Raw genomic sequence first — 23,207 nt, forward strand, 5'->3', positions numbered from 1 at the left:
AGGTCCTTCCATTTCCTTAACAGTAAACGAAGGAACAGATCACGTCACTCCGTCTCCTATTTGTACAGTCACTCATGACCCCTTGGTAAAATCCATGGCTGCCACATTGTTTCCCTTCCGGGTCGATCAGTTATTGCACCGGAGCTCCGCCCCCTTTCTAGATGACTGACTTGCTTTTAACCCTGGGAATTGTCAAGCCACCCAGTCCAAGGTACTCTGTTCACTGTACTTAGCGCCCTCACAGGACAGGAGGAAGATTTACCACCAAGAATCATTGTATTTCTGTCACAGGGCCACTGACAGATAATATGCTTGACCCTGCAAGCCAAGCGTGAGCACCCTCACTGCCTGTTAAAAATGTACTGACGGTACACCTTTTCATCTTAAAAACAATATGGAAGTTTTTTAGTGGTGCGCATGCGTACCTGTGTACCAGTTATGTGAAACCCTGACTATACATTATTATTATTATTATTATTATTATTATTATTATTATTATTATTTATTATTATTATTATTATTATTATTTACAAGTTGAACATTTAACCTTTATATTATTAAGCTGAAATCTGAAATGACATATCTGCTGTACAGGGAGTAAATCTACAGTGTCAGTCAGAGTTGAAAATGATATGAAAGTTGATTATTTTTCTTAAGACTATTTTCATAAAACCTATTGGGGGTTTTAGCAAATGGCATAATTAATAGCAACAATATTCATAAATTGATTTAGCAGCTTGGAATATTTTAACAGCTTTCTTGACAAGTTATTCAAATGAACAGTAAGTGCTAAAACAATTTGTCATGTTTAGCTTTGCCTTGTTTAACACATTTCTAAAACCAACCTTAACTTTTACAAATACTGCATATGTACTTCTAAGTTGTTTTTTGTTAATTGTGTAACATGCATCTTTATTACTTCATTTTTATAATTAATGGTGCAAAAAACGTTATAAAAAGTGTTCAATTACCTGTGACAACTACAAATGCTGAACAGCAAGCTTCTCCGGCTTCATTTTTAGCAATGCAGAAATATTTTCCAGTATCAGCCAAAACAACATTTCTTTTTAAGAGGACATGGGTGTCACTAAGGTTCTGAATCTGTAAAAGCACATTTGATCATGGATTTTATATATATATATATATATATACATATATATATATATATATTAACAGACAGATCTCACAAAACTTACTTTGCTTTCTCCAGATGCCACAACCAGATTATCTTTTAACCACAATATATGAGGTGTAGGTCTTCCTGATACCATGCACTCAAGGAAAAGGTCTTCTCCAACTAACAACACTTTGTCTTCAATTTTATTTTTAAAGTATGGAGGTTGTCCTTGAACTGAAATTTAAAAAAAAAAAGACAAAACATTAAACAGAAAAAGCTTATATGCTCAAAGTCAGGGTTATCTCACAAGATGTTACTTATTTACTGTATTTATTTATTTTGATTTGTTGTTTGTTTTGTATCGCTTGAAACTGTGTGTAAAACTGCAATTTCCATCCAAAAATAAAATGTGTTTTACAACATTTAAATACAAAAACTAAAATGAACTAAACGAGCTCTACAGAATTGTTTAAGGGGCCGTTTCACAACAGCTGTGCAACTGCTATGTGCGTGCGAGGACTCGTGTGAGATGTGCATTGAGAAAAATCAGTAACTCGGTAATCGATTACGTAGTTATATACAATGACAGGTATACCAAGGAAAGACAATTTTCGAAATAATACATTGATGCAATTATTGAAATGGTTGGTCAGCGTTCTATTAGGTAAGTTATAAGGAAGTTTAGTAACAAAGAAAAGTGGCAGAGCATCATCGATCACCTCAGCGACCCTTCCAGAGAACCTTGGATGGAAGCGTCAGTAACAAGCTGCTTCCGTTGTATTGATACGCGCACTGTGCACTTGTATCTGTAAACCAGGTCAACCCTGCTTATCAAACGCAGTGTGAAATCATATACCTTACCTGCATGACACCGGGTCCTAACCCTGGTAGAGCATGCCAGTGTTTAAAGGGACTTTAGTTAGCGCAGACTGCCGGGTCACTCTCACTCACTCTCTGTCTTTGTGGACAATGCATACATAAAAACTGCAGGTTTCAACAGTGACTATAACCTTCCACGTCTGCGCAGTTATCAATTATTTTCTGTTCTGTATTTGTAATAAATTTAGAACAATTTGTAGATTTTATTTTTCACTTTGACATTAGAGCCACTGTACTTCATAGTACATAGGAAATAAGTATGTTACTTAAAATAAACACATATTTAAATCAGGTAAGCAGAATTTAAAGCAGTGTTGTATATATATATATATATATATATATATATATATATATATATATATATATATATATATATATATATATATATATATATATATATAAAACATTTTGAAACTAACTATAGTTTTCTTAAGCAAGTGCACTTTATAAGCAGCGATTCCTATCACTTGGTTCTATGTACCCATAAACTTGTTTCCCTTTGACACCCAATACTCTTAAGAATGACTGGGACACTTGATCCAAGGGCATTAGTGCAAAATACATTTTATATCCCTGTTTAATACTTGGGGCGTTATTACCCCGACCATATTAATATATAGATTGAATCGAATGAATTGTTTATGGATATTCAATCTAGTGTCTAGACTAATCACAATGAGGGGTATGGTATGGACATAGCAAAACATATCTCATATGAATGTTTTGAAATGCCTGCCTAATGTGTAATACATATGATTAACAGTATTCTTCTGTTGTCTGTAAACTTCCTAATTACTAGTCTTCTACCTTTTTAGAGACTTGTTTGTTCAGTTTCTATGTTCTTCCAGTGCAGAAAATGCAGCTAAAAAATCACTAGCATTTCTGAGAGAGGGGAGAATTCTCAAGTGCTTCCAATGTTAAATTTGTCTTCATTATCTTTGCTAAAATTGTTTTCTAATCTAGAAGGTTCTACAGTTACAATAATTATCCATTAAATACATTTGAATGTATTTTAATTCATATTCCAATTCCACTTAAAGGGGAAGTAGCGGGGTTCTGAAAAATCTAGCGTTACATGTCCCCACATGTTGCTACAGCTGTTTAAATAATGTACCTGCAATTTTTGTTTTCATTGTCAACATCCTGACAACTTTTTACATTTATCACTTTAAGCCTGTTTCAAAGCTCTTTTCAAAATGGCCGCCATAGTGCACTGATAGTGTAAGGATTATTGCCCACATTGTCATCGATTTAGCTGTCCATTCAGAGACGAGGGATGTAGTTATGGGGGGTGGCATTGTGAAAGCTCACTGACGCTTTGCTTCCAAAGCTGAGTATGGATGAGTGCCATTACATTTAAATGTGAGTTTAAAAGAAAAAAAAAAAAATCATTTTAAGCATTTTACTTAAAATAATATTTTGTTTGCTCAGTTATATCCTTTTTATAAATACTGTTATGAAGTCAAGCTAACATGTTCAACAACACTAGTAAAGTGAAGAAGTGTTTAGTTTTTTTCTTTTGAATCCCCAGGGCTGGAATTTGGTGGTAGGCTATTGAAATAAACAGAGAATGTGTGATGATTTGTTAAAAATTGTAATAAACAGCTAACTGGACTCCTAGTTAAACAGTTATAAACTATCATTGTTGTCTCTGCCATTAACCCTTTAAAGACGTGATCGTGTAAACATGATCATACCCAAGTGTCATTCTGGGCCCACGATCTGGTAAACACGATAAAAAACGCATTTTGTTTCTTTGACTTAAAGGGGATATAATTTAGAAATTTTGATTAAACTATTGTATATTGCTGAACCAGTCCAACACATTTAGTAAGCAATATATACTGTACTGTTCAAGTACAGTATTATCAAAGCAAATACATACCGTACTTGCGGTCTGGAGTTTGTTTTTTTTCTTTTGGGGGTGGGGGGCTCAAGTAATGTATTCAGTTAATGCAAATGTAACATTATGTACAGAGACCAATTAGTATAAAATGTATTCAATGTATATTTAGAAATATAACATACATGCATACACATTAACCTTAAAGGAAACTGAAATGAAGCTAGCTTTTAAATCTCTCCCTTTCTCTTTCTGCTTTGTTCTTGTGAGTCATGAGGGGGTGTAGCATAAAACCACATACTGTAAAATATGTTTTTTTTGTTGTTGTAATCCCCATGATGTGGGACATTAATCAAATATATGTGTGTGTGTGTGTGTGTGTGTGTGTGTGTGTGTGTGTGTGGTGGGGGGTAATTTAATTGATTAGGAAAAATCAGTATAAACGTCATATTTCAATGTAGTTATTGATAAAAGACTCCTCTAATCAAGGAGGGGGGCTGGGGAGTAGTGAAATTATTCAAGCAAATCACCCCCTGTTGATAACGGTAGTTCTGGATGTGTAGATGTAAAATATCAAAACAATCCTACTTATTTAGTGAGAAAGTTACAAAAGTCATAACGTGTTCTTAATCTTTACAAAAGTATTTCGTCTCTTGGTCACCAGTTCAATTGTGGCCTAAAGTTTTAATTGATTAAAAGGTTTGTTGGTCTGATTTGTGGAATTATTTCTTGTGGATTACCGCCCACCTCCAGGCAGAAATGTTTCTATGTCAATTACAACTGATTATAGAATAAACTTATAAACTATGTAGAAACGATGAAAAGTAAAAGAAAATATCTTAATAGCTGACAACTGTATTATTCTAAAGTTTCAGCTTCTGTGTATCGCATATCATAAGTAATCCATCCCAGACACAAACACAGTATTGTTAACTTACTAGAAAAAAAAAAAAAACATGAATTCAAAATGCACATATTTATTCATAATATGCAGATTTTGTAAAAAACATATCCATTAACAAATTATCATATAATATAAATGATGAAAAGAAATTCAGAACTATAGTAAAATCTGTCTAATCCGGCATTGCTCGACACTGGAGAATTGTGCCGGATTATACAGAGTGCAGTAAAATCTAAATTTTAATGACAAACTAATTGAACATTCAGAAACACTCATAACACATACAGTAGATGTTTAATCGAAGCATGTCCTGTAATTCAAGGATTCATTAATTTTACTTTCTCCATTAAGTAAGCAAGGATTTTCCTGTACTATACCCATGGGACATGTGCGTATTTACGAAACATACTTGATTATAAAAGATCAAATCACTTGGTGCTGAACTGCACAGTCAACGTTCCGTTGATTTTAGGCAGACGAGACATATGAATCACGCTGGATTCCAGAAAAGACAGGTGTTGGACTGTATCCCACAATCAATATGGTCATGGCATAAATTATGATGAATTATACAGAATGACAGTTTTTAGAGGGCCTGAATTAGACAAGTTTTACAGTATTACAATACATTTTTTTTAAATGAATATAATAAGCTTGAACAAGAGGTCTGTCACAGAAATGGTGGCCCAATGTTTTATATTTGTATGTACTGTATGCAGAGCAACAGATCTGCCTGAAGTCTATTGGGTATAACTAAATATAGAATAAGAACACATGACCTTACAAGTTCGTGCAGTTTCATGAAGCAAGAATTGTTGCCTGCTTCTGTGGTTAAAATGTTTAATAGGGTGACAGAACCACTTCTATGGTCAATCACCTGTAGTTTAATTTAATCTTCACACCCACCACTATCCACAATCTCAAAGTACTGTAACTTTTCTTCCTTTTTAAGAACAGTGTATATACTACAATTTCCTCTAAAGCTGAACTTTGTTCTGTTTTTTTTTTTTTTTTTTTTTTTTTTACAAACATGCTGCCTAACCCATAATATCATAACAGTAAAAGCTAAACATGAAAAAATATAGGATTTAGTATTTTTAACAACTTACGAATACAATAATTTTCCTGACATACATTGGTGATTATATAATACAGGAGATAAGCAAACCCAGCTTATAAAGAATGGCAGAATGGGAAACTCCAGCAAGATGATGCCTTGCACTATTTTTTCTTCATAAACAAGATAGCAGCTGCCAGCAGGCAAAGATGTTTTGTGTAAGCACAATTGACGGGACACGATATTTATTTATTTTACGACATTTTTTGTGAGGAAACAAATAAATAAATAAATAAATAAATAAAAAGTTGAATTTACATTATACCCGTCACCAAATTTTTTGACATGTACCAAAGATTAGCAGCAATTTAAGAGATTTACAGCTTAAGTTACAGGTTTAGTAGAAGCATTGCAGTCACCCAAAAGGTGTCAAATGCTACATTTACATGGTGATGTCATCAGCTGAACATCCATTTTCTACCATTAGCTTCACTGTTCCTATTCCTTCCCCTCCCCTAATGCTTCTGTATAAGGCAGGCACCCTCTCTAAGTAAGCTGTTTCAGTAAAGCAGGATTGCACAGCATGTGTTAAATAGATAGAACTACAAAAGGGCTTGTTCTAACAAATGAGCGTTAGGAGAATTTGTTTTAAAGTCTTCAGAAAAAAAATAGCAGAAGAAAAATAGCTTAAAACAGCATCTTGAACCACTACTTTCAACCCTAACTAGAGCACTGACAGTACCACATATCCAGAGTGAATGTCATCATACTTGGTTACTATATTTTGATGTCAGGTCCACAATAATTATATGTTTTTTTTTTTTAAGTTTAATTTAAAATCTGATATCCAGTGGGTAAAAATTTAGGGGTTTTATTCATCTGCCATGATTTGGAACCATTTTGATATTGTTGCAAGCTCAACAGCTATATTGCAGGCTCTGTCCTCATTTAATAATAATAGCCACTCATTTACCCTGTGGTGCAGCATACAGTATATTTTAAATGTGAACGAAAGCAATCTTTCCATTAAAAGGTTTACAAATTAGTTTGAACACATCAGTGTTTGTTATATTCTTAAAACAATGAAACAATGGTTACAAATACAATTCAATATTATTAATACATATTTCTTGATTGAAGATAATTATTTTCGTGCACAGTGAAACACTTTAATACTATTTGTAAAGAGTGTCCATCTTAAGTTAAAAGCTTAACAAGTCCAGTGGTGTAAAATGGCAGTAACTAAGTTAACAACAGGTACATTAGCCACAAGACGACACACAGTGTACCAAAACAAGTGAGCCAGTCCGTATTAATTGTGTGCGTAAAATTGGGTTGCCAGTTACCTTTCACTTGCAGGATTGCACTAGAAGACAGAGTACCACTAGAGTTTTTGGCCCGAACAACATAGAGGCCAGCATCGCTATCAATGGCTTTCTTAATGAATAAACTGTGTTTGCCTTCTTTTTGTGAAAGTTCTATGTGTTCATCATTGGTCAGTTTTTGTCCATTCCTGTACCTGAAGCAAAGAGTGAATTTTCAAGTCACACAATTAGACTACATGTTCAAAATGCCTTTAAATCATTACATTTGATAGATGACAAAACCCTTAATTAAGTTAGAATTAGTTGTATTAAAAAATGCACAATATAATGAAGTATTCGCTTGGTTGAATTTTAGAAATTAAGTTTTTACCCCTTCTGGAATATTATTAACCATATAAATTAGCTAAAGTATATTAGTTTATCAGCTAAAAAAATCTTTAGTAAGGGTGAGAAATGTTAAAAACACATTTAAATCAAATTCAAAACTAGTCCCATAATATTTCTCAGGTAATTAAAACCTTGGTTTTATAAAACTAGACATAATAAATAATTTTCTTGCAGTTTTAAAATCTTGCAAATGTAATCATCAATGGATATTTTAACAGTTATTTGGAAAACTTTTTAAATTTTTTTTTATTCCTTATCTCTGTCCACCTGCCACACCAGCATATTACACAGAGCTCACTCAGGCTATCACAGGGTCTGATAAGTGGTATTCTGTAGATAAAATTACTCTGGAGATTACATTTTCAATCCAGCAGACACACTGTGATCATTCTCTATTAAAAGCTGACAGCATTTTGTAACAGTAACACAAAAAATATATATGTATCATATTATTAATATTGTTTAATGGTTCTGTTTTGCAAATGTTTTACTTACATTAAACAATATAGTCTGACAAAACAGTTTCACCCAACTTTTATTTTTCTTCTAAGTAAGATATCTTAATGGTAAAAAATAGATTATGTGATCATTCTGAATGCTTTCTGTATCTTTATAGAATGCTAAAAGGAGGATTAACTTGTTGACTAGAGGTAGCTTTCAACTGTATCGCTATGACCAAAAGTTTTGTATGACCCTATTGAATTAATTAATTTTGTTTCATAAAGTCGAATGAAACCTGCTAAATAATGTTATGTTAACATATTGAATTACATATGTAGTTTTTCATATTCTTAATGAAAGACTGACAAAAATTGAAAAACGACATTTCAAAATCTAACATGAAATACTGTACTATGATTATGGCTTCCGGTAGACATTTGCGATATCATTTTGTAGATTTTATTTTTTTTTTAATGATTATGATGTCTCAATCTTACAATTCAAGGTGATGTTAAACTTTTGGCCATAGATGTACTTCATTATGATTTATTATAGGCTACCCACCATGTTAAAGTAGGTTCTGGAAATCCTGTTACTTCTACTTCCAAGGTTATAGGGGAACCTTCCACTACAGTAGAATTAGGTAACAGCCTGGAGAAGTTCGGGCCCTGGCCAGTTATGTTGCTCATGGCTCTGGTCCCCGATGGAAGCCTTATCTCCTCTCGAATGGTCGTCGGCTTGCAGAAACCTGTATCATGTTCTGATTTATGGGCCGGGGGATCTGTTGTTAGTGGGGCAGATGAAGCATGCAGGCTGCCAGTACTTGCCATACATTTGTTAGGGTCTTGCAAACACTCTTGTGTCTCAGTGAAACTCTCATGCAGAGCATAGTGTGTTTCGCGGCATTCACTGAATGTGCCAGAAACGGAAGAATTGTTTGCAGGTTTGCTTTTTAATATGCTAGAAAGTGTATCAGAAACAATGCCAGGTGCAGGCACCATCAAGGGACTGCGAACAAATGAGGATGACTCAGATTTAAATTTAGGGTACAGCCCCCCAGGAGGTGAAGGATAGCTTTCAGACTGACTAGAAACCCATTCTCGTCTGTGGTTTAGGGTGTCAGCAGCAGCAACAGGTGTTAAGAAGTCAAAACTGTCAGTCATTCTGTTATTGCCAAATTGTGACAGTGTTTGTTGACTGGATGTGTTGACATGCAAGCTGTGAGAACTGAGACAAAAGCCATCTTCGAGGTCTGTTTCAGAGTGAAGGATGTTGGATTCTGGGGTCTCAGAGAGTGGAGGTAAAGAAATATCATCCGGAGATGGGCACTCATACTCATCAACAGACAAGGTTTCATCAGTGAGAAGCTCATTTTGCAAGCCCCCCTCAGCCAGTCCACTGTCCTCTGTGGCAGCATGAAGTATATCTGCTGCATCTTGCGACAGGAAATCATCGGGCACTGAATGAGGCAACTCTCTGTGCAATAAGTCTTCATCTTTGGTCTGTTCCATAAAAAAACAAAATGGGTAGTAGTTATATTTATAAAATGTCATTCGTAAAAGCTTTTTATGAAAATGACATCAGTCAAAAAAATCTGTAAAATGTGTTCCTATAGTACATGGCTGTATTGTTCGCCTATCTATACATTGGTCTAAAAATGAATTCAACATGGGATAAACTGTGAAATGTACAGTGCTCCTGTTTAGCAAGGGGTCAGGTAAAAAAAGGTGCAGGAAGGAGCCCTAACATTGCTAGTATCAGTTTATTTGAAGCTTCTTTTTACAATACATTTGGTATATGTACTTTGTAAAAAATTCCCAGGGTATTTTCAACAACTATAGTAACTAACGGCAACCATGAAAGTAATGCTTAAAAAAAACATACCTGTGTATTTAAAGTTGATGACTGAAGGTATCTGTATACCTTATCATTCTTTGTATCTCTATTATTGTTAGAGCTATGCCTACGGCCTTGTTTGTCCATTCTTTTAAATTCTTCCTGAATGTGTGGAAACCGTGAAGCCTCAGTGCCAGCAGGGGAAGATGAAGTCTGGGTGCCTTGAGCCCAGTTCTCTGTCTGATGAAGAGAAGTTATCCTTCTCCCTGGATCAATAGGAGAGGCTGATAAACGGATAGTTTGTGTGCAAGAGTACACTGTGCTCAGCTGCTGCTCTTGCCTCTGCACTGTGGTGAAGTTCTGTTCCTGTACTTTGTTGCTGACAGTGTTTGTTTCAGAATAAGTTTCTTCTGTAAACGATCTATTCTCAGACAAAACATCTTGATGATTTTTGACGTTATCTGATAATTCCTGACTTCTTGGTTTTTTACAGATTTCAACTTTCTTAGATGACTTTTTATCCAACATACTATTCCCATTGCTTGAGGTCTGGTCATGTACAGCCTTAATGCTTTCAGATGTAGCTGATCTATTTGGTTCTTCATTCAATTCTACCTGAAGAAATAAGATAAAACAGAGATAATCTGAACTATCAAGATCTGTATAAAAAGCAATAATTTTTTAATTGCCTTGAACTACATATGCAAGTAATACATGCCATTCCAGTACAATTTATGTACTACTTGAAATGCATTGTTAATATTTTGTTTTGTACACACTTTTTCTGTTTCCATAGCTCATCATCAGCAAAGCTGATTAATTGTAAACTGATCCTGGAAACGGTAGAGGTTTAAAACTTACACTTAGCCTTTCTGGGGTTTCTTGGAAACTTGTCTCTCCTTTTACAGTTTGTGCTTTATTTATTTTTACATTTTGTTGATTATCAACTTTCAAATCCACAGAAGATTCCAAGTTCTGCTTTAGAAAATCACTCTAAAAAAATAAATAAATAAATAAATAAAAATAAAAAAAAAAATAATAATAATAATAATAATAATAATAATATAATAATAATAATAATATTACTGTGCATCAATAACTTTAAATGGTTGCAGTGGCGGCTGGTGGGTCCCGTTAAACTCCCAGCAGCAATAGAACCTTATTATTGTATTTGGACTGGCAACACTTTTCATATTATTATTATTATTATTATTATTATTATTATTATTATTGACTTACAGGTGTCACAAGACAGTATAGGGTGTAAAATACAGACGAAAACGACAACTCCCATTATCCACACATGCTAGCCTCATATTTAACTTTCTGTCAAGTTTTTTAATTTGTCCTACCGTTAGGATGATTTCTGATTTTTTTTTTTTTTTTTTTTTTTTTTTTTTTTTTTTCTGGTGACTTTTAAAAATCTCCTTCAGAAAAAAAAGTACTTCAGTAGGGGGCGGGAGGATAAAGTTGCTCCTCCAATTAAAACCTGTGCTGAGATCACGTGATCTGCTACTGATAGTTCTGTAGTTAATAGCAGATAGGAGTTTATAACAGACTTGCCTCCTCTGAGGAGCCAGTACTGCTGTTATGTGGCTGCATGTATTTATTTATTTTTTTTAATACTTTTGATATAATGCCTTTATTGTATAGTCTCTCTGCAATTTCCTTAACCTCTTTTACCGACTTACTGATGTTATTGCTTTTAACTTCTTCCTATGTATCCATATTAGTTAATTCACATTCTACAGATTTCATATAGTCCTCTGTGTTCATTACCACTATTCCCAAACCTGTATCTGCTGGTCTTATACTTATGTCATCATCATTTAACACTTAGTCATAGCTTGTTCTTCAATATTGGTTAAATTGAGTTTACATTTTTTCTTCAGTCCTACTATAATTTCTTGTTTAACTACTTCAATATACCACTTGTCTCTTCCATCTGGAGGAGTCCACATGCTTGTACTATTAACCTTAATCCCATGCTCATAATTACCCTCTGAATCTGAGATATTTCCATTGAAAAAATATTCTGTTAATCCTACGCGTCTCTCCCACTTCTTTAATTCGGTGGCCAGTTTATCTTTATCGATTTATTTTTCAGTCAGTATAAACTTAAGTCCTTTATTCAATACTGCTTTTTGGGATGTGGTTAAAATTTTACTTCATAAATTAAACGCTTTGTCTTCTCTCTCATCTTTAGTGTATTTGGTACCATTTCCATTTTTGTGTCTTCTATCTTTCTGTTTTGAATTCGCTGTCCTGTTCATGTTAAATCCTCTATTTTGCATTTTATCCTTTACTTTAAACTGGTTTATTTGTGCTGTTTTCGATTTATTTTGATTCTCTTTCTTAATTATGACATTGTCTTTAAATACAATAACTGAGAAATGGTTATTGTTGTATAAAAGATTAATTGGATCGTTCTTATTTTTAATAGTTTCTATTGTGCCTTTGTATTTGAAACCCTCCTGATACTTAAGTCTATGTTTACGTGTATGGGCCTGTTTAGGAGTTCTACAGCTGCCAAGCCCAAGAATCTATATTCCCGTCATGTAATTTCATTTTTTCAATATGGGTCACTGAGTCGATGTACATTTCATATTGTTTTATATTGCTTTCCATTAGTTCTACTGCAGTATAATGTATATTACTGTAATGTAAATACAGTTTAATCGTAAATCTCGAAAAACTACTCACTTCTAAATCTTTTGTAGTCGTTTTTGTATTACTTTAGTATAAATACATGTTAATTTGGATTCATATGTTGTTTTTTGCTGACTTTATGTGAACGAAGACACACATTTGCCCGTTTTCCCATTGGAAATTGTGATATTTTGAAATATCACTGTCCTGGTCACAAAAGCAAAGTCTGTGGGGAATAATAGCCATTTTCTATACTTTTGAGGCATAAGCAATTAGGAAATAACACGTACTACCCAGGAACAAAAAAAAATTGTTACACGGTGTAATTTGTCCTAAATTGTTTAAAACTTTTGTGACATTCAAAGATTTTTTGGCATCTTTATTATTCTCTACCTGTAGTTTTTCTTCAAGATCTCTTAGACCATTGCACAGTTCCTTAATAGACTCCAGCATTTCCTTGTGTTTGGTAACTGTTTTCTCTATAAACTTCTTCCCTTCTTCAGGACCTTGGTAAAAAAAAAAAAACACACACACAAACACGTAACCATATTGAATATAATGGAATCAGATTTTACTAATCTTCATTAAAGAACAAATAAAAAGTGATGTTTTCATTCAGAAAGTTTTACAAGCTCTACTACAAGCTGTACAAAGAGAGGTTGACAGAGTTTTGTGCTTTTACACAGTAGGCCTAATCATTAGTATGCACATATTTTGTAATATTTTTGCATCACATAAAATGAAATATTGAATCAGTTCTCACCATGTAAACGTACAGCCAGTTCTGTGATTTGGTTAATTCTTTCCTCTTGTTGAGGCACTGTAGGCCAGACAAACTTTTCAAACTGCTTGTAAAGAATGCCTACTGCCTCTCTAGTTTTGCATTCTGAAGAATATTTCCCCACTCGCACAATGGTGGCACTTGCTTCTTCACACCAAAAATGATACTTTAATAGAAATTAAGATATTGAGATTAATTAAACAAGTTATTTTGAAATAATGGTAAAATAATGTAGTTGGCATTATTACTTATCAACAAAGAAAACACACTTTCATAAATGATTATTGTAATTCTAACAAAAACACCTTAAAAGGTTTAACAACAGTTTAAATATAATGCTAGCTAATCTGTCAAAGCTCTAAAAGCATCTAATTAAGGTCATAAATAAACAAACAGTCTGAGGTTGTTTTCTTTTTAGAATTGTACATGTTTTCAGATAATACACACAGACAGTTAAATGCTAAAACATACCAGGAATCGCCATTGAAATGTATGTGCTTCTTATATTTGGCAAAATGAAACATGAAAAGGTCAACAAGATGCTACATAACTTTCAAAAATAGCCTAATTGTACTGCCACATTAATAAAATACAAGCCATACTTGTAAGACACAACACTAAAAATACACACAACAGAATAGTACAAGTATGATTCACACTTAACAGAAATGCCACATCAATCAGCTGAGTTTGGAAAAGAAAAAAGAAGCTTCAGGGAATTCAGCTCAAAGTTTGTAACATGAGTAGAATCTCCTGGGCCGCGCATAAAATGTTTCCAGGATTTCCTGCCAGAATGATGGCTGGAGGCAGTTCAAGAAGGTGTTAGGGGCTTATTTATGTGTAAACAGTGGGGGGAGAGGGGGGGTCTCCCATCCAGCTGCTGTGCCCTACTTTATCAATTTACAAAACGAGGTTGGAATACTTTACGTTTTTTATTAATTTTAGATATATTTGAAAAAAAAACTGATTACGAACGGCAGGGAGCTTGACAGGAGTTCTTACGTACTGCTACTATACATCTCTGTAACTCTTTTCATTGTTTGTTAGACACTGGATGTTGTGACTGTGATTACAATGTTTTTAAAATATTGTAAGGTCTGGTTGCACATAAAGCTTCACTGTCCTTATTTAAAAAACGAAATACAGTACAGGTATTCAGTATAGGGATGGATTTGGCTCTCTTTGTCCCACATACCTCCTCCATGGCCTGCTGCAGACGCACTGACATGTCCAGGTTCTGCTTGTATTCCTCCACTGTCTTGTCAAAATCAACCACCTGTTTTTGAAGCTCATTCACAGCTTCCTCAATTTCTCTTGGGATACTTCCAAGGACAGGCTTCTCAGTGCCAGCAGAAACTTTTGTTGCAAAGTTACTTATTTTCTTCTTTAGCATCTACATTTTAAATCAGATTAAATAAATGCAATAGTTAACTACTGGAGATATATACTGATTTAATTAGCTCACACTCTTATACAAATGCAACTAGAAACAACTTAGGGTGGTTTGTTTTTTGTTTTCTATATTGATTTATATGTGGTGCTTGAATAGATTATATAAAAAAAAAAACAGACAGTGTTGCCTCTCAGTCTTTTCTGCACTCAAATGTGTTCAGATTTTGCAATGTCTATTATAGTACCATAGTTAATGCTTTGTCAATATGATACAGCTAAGCAGCCCCCACCTCAAATCACACTGCTAGCATAAACTGTACCAGTAAAGCTTACAGAACAGCTGCAGTGACCTGCATTTTAGGATAAGAAAAAATGATCTGTAAACTCACCCCCAAAATATGTCTCTTGGTGGGCTAAGCACAGAAGAGTACCATTAGCACTAGGCCTAAAGGAGGCCTATAGATTTACACAAGCTTGACACTGACAGTGATACTGATTCAAGATTACTATAGCAGACGTAAAGAAGGATTAAGAGTAAACATGTAAAAAATATTTACATTAATTGATATATTGCTTTACCAACTTCCACTAAAACACTATTAGTTATTTCTTCTTCCTTCTTACCTGATTTTTTTCTGCATACATGTCAACCTGTTGAATCTGGTTTTTGACAGCTTTCAAGTTTCGTGACTTGTCATTTTTCTTCATATAATTGAATTTCAAATTGTTGAACTTCTTCTTGAGGTCTTTAAACGAATCCTTAAGCTAAAATGTAAAAAAAAAAAAAAAAAAAAAAAGTTTATTCCAAAATATGAACTGCATACATAATCCACAACTTTGACTGCTTAATTTTAAAACCTGAATAAAACTACCAAAGTCCACATTTTTCAACAAGGGGACTTCTTCAATGTTGTATTCATCTATTGCACTAAGTGGATTCAATAAAAAGTACAGCAAAATTACTGAAGTCTGTTGTGACATTCAATCTTTTAAATTAAATTAAAGGTTTTAAATGTATATATATATATATATATATATATATATATATATATATATATATATATATATATATATATATATATGTATATATATTTAAGTTTACACAGTGACCTTTTTGGGAGCTGTCCTGCTCTATTGGCTGCAAGTCTTTAAATAGCGCCATGCTGAATGTTTTCCTTCCAGCCATAGGGGGAAATAGTCTATTGATGGTTCTAAAAGCTTAATTTAAGATGGTACTGAAATCCTAGGCCACCTTTTTGCTAGTCTTCGTCTAAGGTTTTGTGTTGAAGTAGCAATGCAGTTAACAAGTTTAAAGTGTCTTGAAAAATTCACAAAACAGAACATAGTGACTAATAAGCATGAGGAGAGGTTTATTTTGGTTGACTTAATTGCTTGCTCCTGAATATTTGTATACAGCAGAGTCATTTGTGTATGGTAGGAAGACTTTTGCAAGGGGATCATGTTGTCTCTGAGGATGGCTCATGTGTCAATTGGGGACAGCTGCTGCTGCTGATAGTCTTTCATTTTACATTTTGGAGTCAATGCTGAACTTTTTTCTTTTACCGTTCACAGAGAAACGAAACTCAGGTACATTATTGAGGCTCTGACCATTTCACAGAAAAATAAAACTCACAAGTTGAATACCTCATGCTTCAACACACTAAGGTTGATTTCCTAAAAGACCATTGCCGCATGGCCAATGGCTTGCTCCTGGCATCTGACTAATTATGGACACAGCTGTTACTAACTATCTGGAGTGTCATTATCATGGAATGGGAGTCCTTACACTATGCAGTATGGATAAGATAAGGGTTTCATAAGGGTCTGTGAAAAGGAAGCCTATAATATACCACATTTACCATACCTTGCTCCAGTATCATTTGAACATGTGCCACTTTTAATTTCAAATGATTTCAACTTCATAAATAAACAAAAATTAAGTGTTTTAAGAGAGTTTACAGAAGCCACAAGTTTCACATTGAACTGTCTCATTTTGTTGTAGAAATGTTTGTTTTCAAGTCCTTTTTACTGAAAGCTGGTACACTACTTGATAAGCAGCAGCAACTGGAAACGCTTTCCAGCATCTAAAGTGCCAGGCTGTTTACTTAAACATAAACGAAAGGTGTTACAGGAGACCTGAGCATGTCATCAGAAGCAAACAGCTTGGGGGATGAGATAATAGCGTTGTTTTGTCATGCAGGTATTAGCACTAGAAGTAACACTGCAATTAAAGTCTAAAAAGTAAATGGGATTTTACTTTGGAAGAAATGTTAGACTAAGATGAAACACAGTACTGTACTTAAATCTAGTGCTCTAAATTATGCATAACTTACTGACAATGGTACTGTGTGCAGTGTTCCTATGTAATCTGAATTTCTTCCTATAAAGCAATTTGTTTATCATTATTACTGTCCTGTCCCATAATGAAGATTATTTCAACACCTAATGCTAGTTTCATATAGCAGAGTGCTTTAAACAGCTTCTTAATGATGGCAAGGAGCTAATCTGCCAATTTAACAGCAACTCCTAATTTCATCATACATTTCAATAGAGTTAAGTACAGACAGTTAACTGATTTCACACCACTAGACTAGAGCTCTCTGAGAAGTTAATTTCTCAGAAGAGAATGTATTTATTTATTTTAAAGCTACAGTGAAAGGGGCACCTTCTGCAAGGTTTAGAAACACTTCTTTGAAAATGGAGAGTGATTTATGTGTTTTAGCTGTCTTGTATATTAGCTTTCATAATCTGGCTTATAAGAACTGAAATTTCTTTACCTAAACTTGATTTGGGTTTAGCATTACTGAACATTTTGAAGATCTAGATAATTTTCAAAACCCTATCTGCTGGATAAGCTCTAAATCACTGTTTTATCTTATATACATTGGTAAATTATGTGTCTGCATCTATGAGATCTTTGTACAAGAAAGTCATAGTGCTGGTAGTTCAACCCCCATGACAAAGCTCAGCAAAAACACTGGGTGGCAGGCTAGTCCCTTAAAAGCAAGATAATCATCATATAAAAGATTGCATTTATTTGTTTTATTATTTTTATGTTTTAATAAGATTAACAAATAAAACTGGAAATACATTTTCAATTTTAAAATGTTGATTAAAATAAGATAATGTTGATAAGAAAATAAAATGCATCACTGGTTAAAATATATAATCTATAATGCATATTTTTAAGCATCATAATTAAAATAGCATACTGAATCACAGTACTGCAGAATCACAGTACTGTACTCCATATATATGCAGGGGTGGAATATTTAACTTACCAACAACTTTCCACAAATAATTTCACTATAGAACCAGTGTGCATTTAAATAACCTTTTTGTTCAACCACTACCACAGTCTGAGCAGACAAAGAAAGAACTCTGCTGCTAACAATCTGTTGGACTGCTTGTGTTATGCTTTATCATCTCCAAATGACTCACCAGATAAACCTAAAACTAGTGCCTTCTACTGTACGCATGAAAGAACTGTAAATACAATTCAGGCGGTTTATATATTCTATTTTATACACCTGTAGCCTGACATTTCCATAAAAATCAATACACTTGGAAATATTTCTGAAGAATAATGACAAAATACAACTGATAATGTTATCAAACAAGTAACAAACAACTCCAAAACAAACACTCAAAAATAGTGTACATTACATTTTTAAATCTGCTATGATAAAGCATGATTGATGATTGTCAAATTGCATGTTGCTAAACAACTTAAGGGAAATAATATTAATATCTAACCCATGCTTTGAAGCGGACTGTATTAAAAGGGCTGCCACACAACGTGCTACTCTGGGGATCGCTGTCTCAATTGGGCCTACTCTCCTTTTAGTGTCTGAGCCACTTTCTAGGCAATGTCATCAACTAGCCCTCGAGAGGGAGGCAAAGACACTGAAATAAGATTACAACATCTAGAATGGTGACAAGTTATTAGTTTCCATCAATACCACAGTTAAATGCTCTTCTTGAGTCAATGTAGATCAGAGACAAAAGGGTTGCTAAACTCAGGTCAACATTTATTTGGAATATGTGTCAGTATGACATGCATGACACCCCCATTCTCCCAAATAAAACCCCTAAGGAATGACAGATGACAGAGGGGGGAGGGGGAGGAGGCTTCAAACAGAGTAACACTGGCAAAGAACACATTAGTCAGACTAGATTTGCATTTGCCATCTAAGCCATACAAATAAATCGGAGACAATAAGAAAAGTACTATTAAAGTAGTAGTAGTACTACTACTACTACTACTACTACTACTACTACTAATAATAATAATAATAATAATAATGCAATAGCAATGAAACTGGTAAATACAAATATATGATTACTTATAGTACACAATATACTAAAGTGTAAATGTAAACTTCCATAAATTAAACAGAACTGGCACTGAATTAACTTTACGATTATTCTCATAGCATGGTAAGACCAAAATACTTAAACAATTCTACTCCAAATGCCCAATTTGAATGTTGCCTTAGCAGTGCAATCCACCTGCTGATCAGCATGACTGAAGATCAACATGTAACCTCCGCTCCTGCTGTCAAGACAAATGGCTTTTTTCAGCAACAAATAATTCAAGCTACTGAACCCTGGAGGCAACAGCCTAGATTGGTGAGCCTCTGCCTGGGCTCACCGAGCTCCTTGCCACCAGTGGTCACTGAAGCGCAATGAAGCAAACTAGTCACGACAGGTTTTCCTCTCTAACTGCCACAGGAGCACATAAGGCTAGCGTTCAATCTTGGCCCCAGCAAAGACCGGCAGCTTCGAACCGTGGCTTGCTTTTACTGCTTGTACTCGGGGGACCAATGTTTTCTGAAGTCCTCCCTTTCACTTTCATTAACCATTCCAATGCAGTGTAAAGGTTTCCAATGCTAATTCTGCAGTTTGCCTTACTTTCTTTATTTGAATAGACATACCTCACTGATCTCCTCTTTCACTGAACAGTGATGCACATTGCTCAGAAGGTTTTCCTCATATTTGTCTGCTGCTGTGCTCCACCTGACATGCGCAGCCTCAAGCGCCTCCAGCTTTTTCTGAAGCTGCTGCACAGAAAAGCCCAGAGCGCTCTGCAAATAGGGAAAGAAATCTGTTCATGGAATGGGATTAACACCATGTACTATAAAAAGACATTCTGAAACTTTCACTGTATTACTTACTGATTGCTGTACACTAGTGGTAATATCCACTCCTATGGTAATAGCTAGTTTATAGAGGTGTCGAATATGGGTCTGTTTCCCTTGATGTTGTTTGAGCTGGATCTTGGCTTGACTAATATCATGGAATGCAATCACTGGTTCTGATTTCAAGAGATTCTCCAGCTTGAAAATGTTCAGAAAATAATTCCATTATTATAGAAAAGAAAAGAAAAAGTGTTACCTCAGTTACATTTAACAACTTTTGATGTAGCTAACAAGCTGTAAATAGTTTACATTAGGACTATCATTAAATCACCTCAAAAGTATAACCTTTAACAGCTCTGCAAAGTATCCTATGCAAATACCTCCCTGTGGCACTTAAATGTTAAAACACATGTAGAGTTATTTGTAATGAGTAACTGTGTGTTGCAGAAAAATGAAACGGAGAGACAGTTAACACATGCTGTGATAGTGTAATCAAAAAGTTAAAGCACACATGAACCCCTATAATGACTATGTTTACCTCATCAAAGAGCTGAAGAAACTTGACAGTCCTGTTCAGGACTGCTTCATACTCATTGATCATCTTCTTCACTCGCTGATGGATGTGCAGAAGCTCTGCAACCTTCTCATTATTTTCCTTCGCAGGGATTCCTTTCAGAGCCAGTAACTCTGATATTTTCACCATGTACTCTACCTCAGCATTTAATTGCTATGAAAAAAATGAGAAGACGACGAGATTTTATTAAAAGGTATGTGTTCCGCAAACATGCATTGGGGACATGCAGACCATCATGGGAAACATTTAAAACATTAGGGAAATCTGCTATCTGGTATGAAAGATCAGATACCCTGCCTTTTGGAGCATATTAGTTTTTATGATTGATATAATTTGTGACATCCTGCAAAAAGCTGTGGGTGTGAATGCAAATTGTACATACCAAAGACTGTATTAGTTTAACAACAACCTCACCTGATACTGTGGTTTTGCTTGGTTGAAATTGTCCAGGAGTTGGGTAGCAACCAGAAGATTACTTCCCAACTCAACTTTGGATTCTGGTGCAAGAACATCCTCCACGGTCTTCAAATCATGTACAGTCTAAATAAAATGAGATTGACAAACAATGTATTTAACAATCAAATATATAATAAATACATAAGTATCCTGAGGTGGGTCTCTGGGACCCGGGTATGACCCTGGTACGTGGTTTCACACTACGTGGGACTGTAACCCGGGTAGGAGTGCCAGTGTCAAAGGGGCTATAGTTTCCTCACCTTTTTAAGTTGCTCTTTAAACGATCTCCACTGCTTTTTCACAGACGTCAGCCGGTTCATTCGAAGCTGCCAGGTAGTCCACAGCTCTGTTAGAGCTACCTTCTTTTTACTGAGATCTTCTCTGGTGTTTTCCACAACAGCCACGGCTGTTTTCACATTTAGGTTCAGGCTCTCACTTACCTGCAGATCACAGAGAAATATACACATCAACAAACTTTATATCATTTCCAGCAAACAAACAAAAAAGTAATTAAACAGTTGAGCTCTGTTCATTTTGAAATAAAAATGCAGTTGGAATCAAACACATTATTTACACTAAACAGCAAGTCTGTCCAATCTCTGACAATTAAATGATTAATAAACCATAGTGATATTGTACTGTATGTATTTCGACAGTTTATTACTGAAGCAAATAGTAAATAATATTGGGGTAGCAGATCAATTTGTTCAGCTAATTTTTTAACAAAATTATGTCTTTGGAAAAAGTAACTAGAGCTAGTTTGTTATCTTTATAATCTATGCAACTAGAACTGTTCATTTTCCACTTTCAGCATGCATTGGTATGACTCCTCCTCCATATCAGCTGTTATTACATTACAGCCGTGTTGTCAATACTCAAGTTCCTTTCATTTTTAGTTTTGAAAGATTTTTTTTAGTACTGTACTTTATCACTGCAACAGATTACCTTTACCTGCATGGTCACCCAGACAGTCACAGTGAATAGAAGCTTACATTGGTCTTTAAAACTGGACAAGTACAGCAAATATTTTCACAGTTTTTATTTATTTATTTATTAATAATCACTGATAAATTCCAACAAAATATTTTCTGGGGGGAAATAAAAAAAAAACTGAAAATAAAAAGCCTTACATATAACAACAAATACAAGAACAGTGCAAAATCCACTCAAATGTACAATTCATTAAAAATAAATAAATAATACAAAAAAAAGTGTTATCTGCAGTTGTAGTACTGAAATATTTACCATATTTGATGAATTGATAAAATTATGTCCCAAGTCCTGCACTGTAAGAAATCTTTCCAAAAGAGATTGCCATTTAGCATCGGCTATTTCCATCATGGATTTACTGTTCTCTTCGTTGTCTTCTTCAATAGGCTTGGAACTGTAGAATTCCTCCAGTTTCTGTATATGATCGTCAACCTTCACAGTGTAGAAAAGCGAACAAACAATTCTTCAATATGATGATATCTGAAAATCATTTCTATTCGTCATTACGTACATTATAAGTATTTTAGTATTTCATTCATTATTTGGAAGATGAAGACCTGAAGGTCAATCCTACCATTATGGTTCAATAACAATGCATTTGTAAAAGTATCTCCATACAAATTGCAGAATTGATTTACTAGAACTTCAACTTACCTCCTTGGCAGATTTAAAAAATGTTACATAGGCTTTCATGATTTCAACTCTGGAGCTTATATTTCTGCTGAGGGTGTTTAGCTCCTCATTAAGCAAGCACGATTTATTGGAAAACTCTGCTACTTCTGGCGATTCAAATGTTTTAAGCTCTGCAATGATTTCTGCAAAGGCCTCCAACTCATTCACTACTTCCTGAAACAGACAAGGCATACAAAGTAGTAGTAGCATGCTATAGTCAAATATAGTCGCTATGGTAAATTATCTATGGTAATGACCGTCACATATTAATGCGTTTAAAGTGAGTTAAAGGTCCTGTTAGCTTTAAGACCTTTACCTATGGGATATGAAATGCGCATTCATGTACGTTATATTTTGTAGGTTTCTAATAGATAAACTGCATCATAACAATGTAAGTTATAAAGAGAATTTCCTGTGCTATACTATTCATATAGGTATGCAATAAGGCCCGGGAGGTTGTCTGTATACATCGAATATACAGACCCCTCAGGGCTGAGAAGATCGTATATTCGATGTATACGGTCACCCTAAAGGGCCTTATTGTATTTATAATCCAGGTAAAACAGTGGATTTGAAGAAAAAAAAAAGCATAAATCATTTTAGAGCAAGACATTTTTTAGGGATTTTTTTTATTAAATATCCTTTCGCCAATTTTTTTTTCCTGACTGTGCAGACACACTGAGCAAAACAGATTTTTCAGATTTCATTAATTTGTTCAAGGTATGTGTCAGAGAGAGGTGGAAAATGTGCACAAGTGTCTTTT

The 23,207-nt window shown here is 34.4% G+C and overlaps 1 protein-coding gene across 5 annotated transcripts in view; it reads right to left on the minus strand.

Annotated features, from left to right (window-relative positions):
• LOC121322293 (coiled-coil domain-containing protein 141-like) overlaps positions 1-23,207 on the minus strand; it is a 37,759-nt gene that overhangs the window by 242 nt on the left and 14,310 nt on the right. For 2 of the 5 annotated variants that reach the window (XM_041262068.1, XM_041262067.1), the window contains exons 11-27: positions 22,427-22,618; positions 22,028-22,204; positions 21,043-21,222; positions 20,741-20,866; positions 20,291-20,479; positions 19,789-19,950; positions 19,549-19,698; positions 15,236-15,376; positions 14,415-14,612; positions 13,202-13,385; positions 12,832-12,944; positions 10,651-10,782; positions 9,838-10,404; positions 8,518-9,455; positions 7,147-7,319; positions 1,197-1,351; positions 972-1,101 (exon numbers count right to left, since the gene is read on the minus strand). In XM_041262068.1, the coding sequence (XP_041118002.1) occupies positions 972-1,101; positions 1,197-1,351; positions 7,147-7,319; positions 8,518-9,455; positions 9,838-10,404; positions 10,651-10,782; positions 12,832-12,944; positions 13,202-13,385; positions 14,415-14,612; positions 15,236-15,376; positions 19,549-19,698; positions 19,789-19,950; positions 20,291-20,479; positions 20,741-20,866; positions 21,043-21,222; positions 22,028-22,204; positions 22,427-22,618 (3,907 nt within the window). The remainder of the gene's footprint in view (positions 1-971; positions 1,102-1,196; positions 1,352-7,146; positions 7,320-8,517; positions 9,456-9,837; positions 10,405-10,650; positions 10,783-12,831; positions 12,945-13,201; positions 13,386-14,414; positions 14,613-15,235; positions 15,377-19,548; positions 19,699-19,788; positions 19,951-20,290; positions 20,480-20,740; positions 20,867-21,042; positions 21,223-22,027; positions 22,205-22,426; positions 22,619-23,207) is intronic. The other 3 variants (XM_041262070.1, XM_041262072.1, XM_041262071.1) reach the window with 2 other exon arrangements.

This window comes from Polyodon spathula, chromosome 10, assembly GCF_017654505.1.
Source record: "Polyodon spathula isolate WHYD16114869_AA chromosome 10, ASM1765450v1, whole genome shotgun sequence".
Lineage (NCBI taxonomy): Eukaryota > Metazoa > Chordata > Actinopteri > Acipenseriformes > Polyodontidae > Polyodon > Polyodon spathula.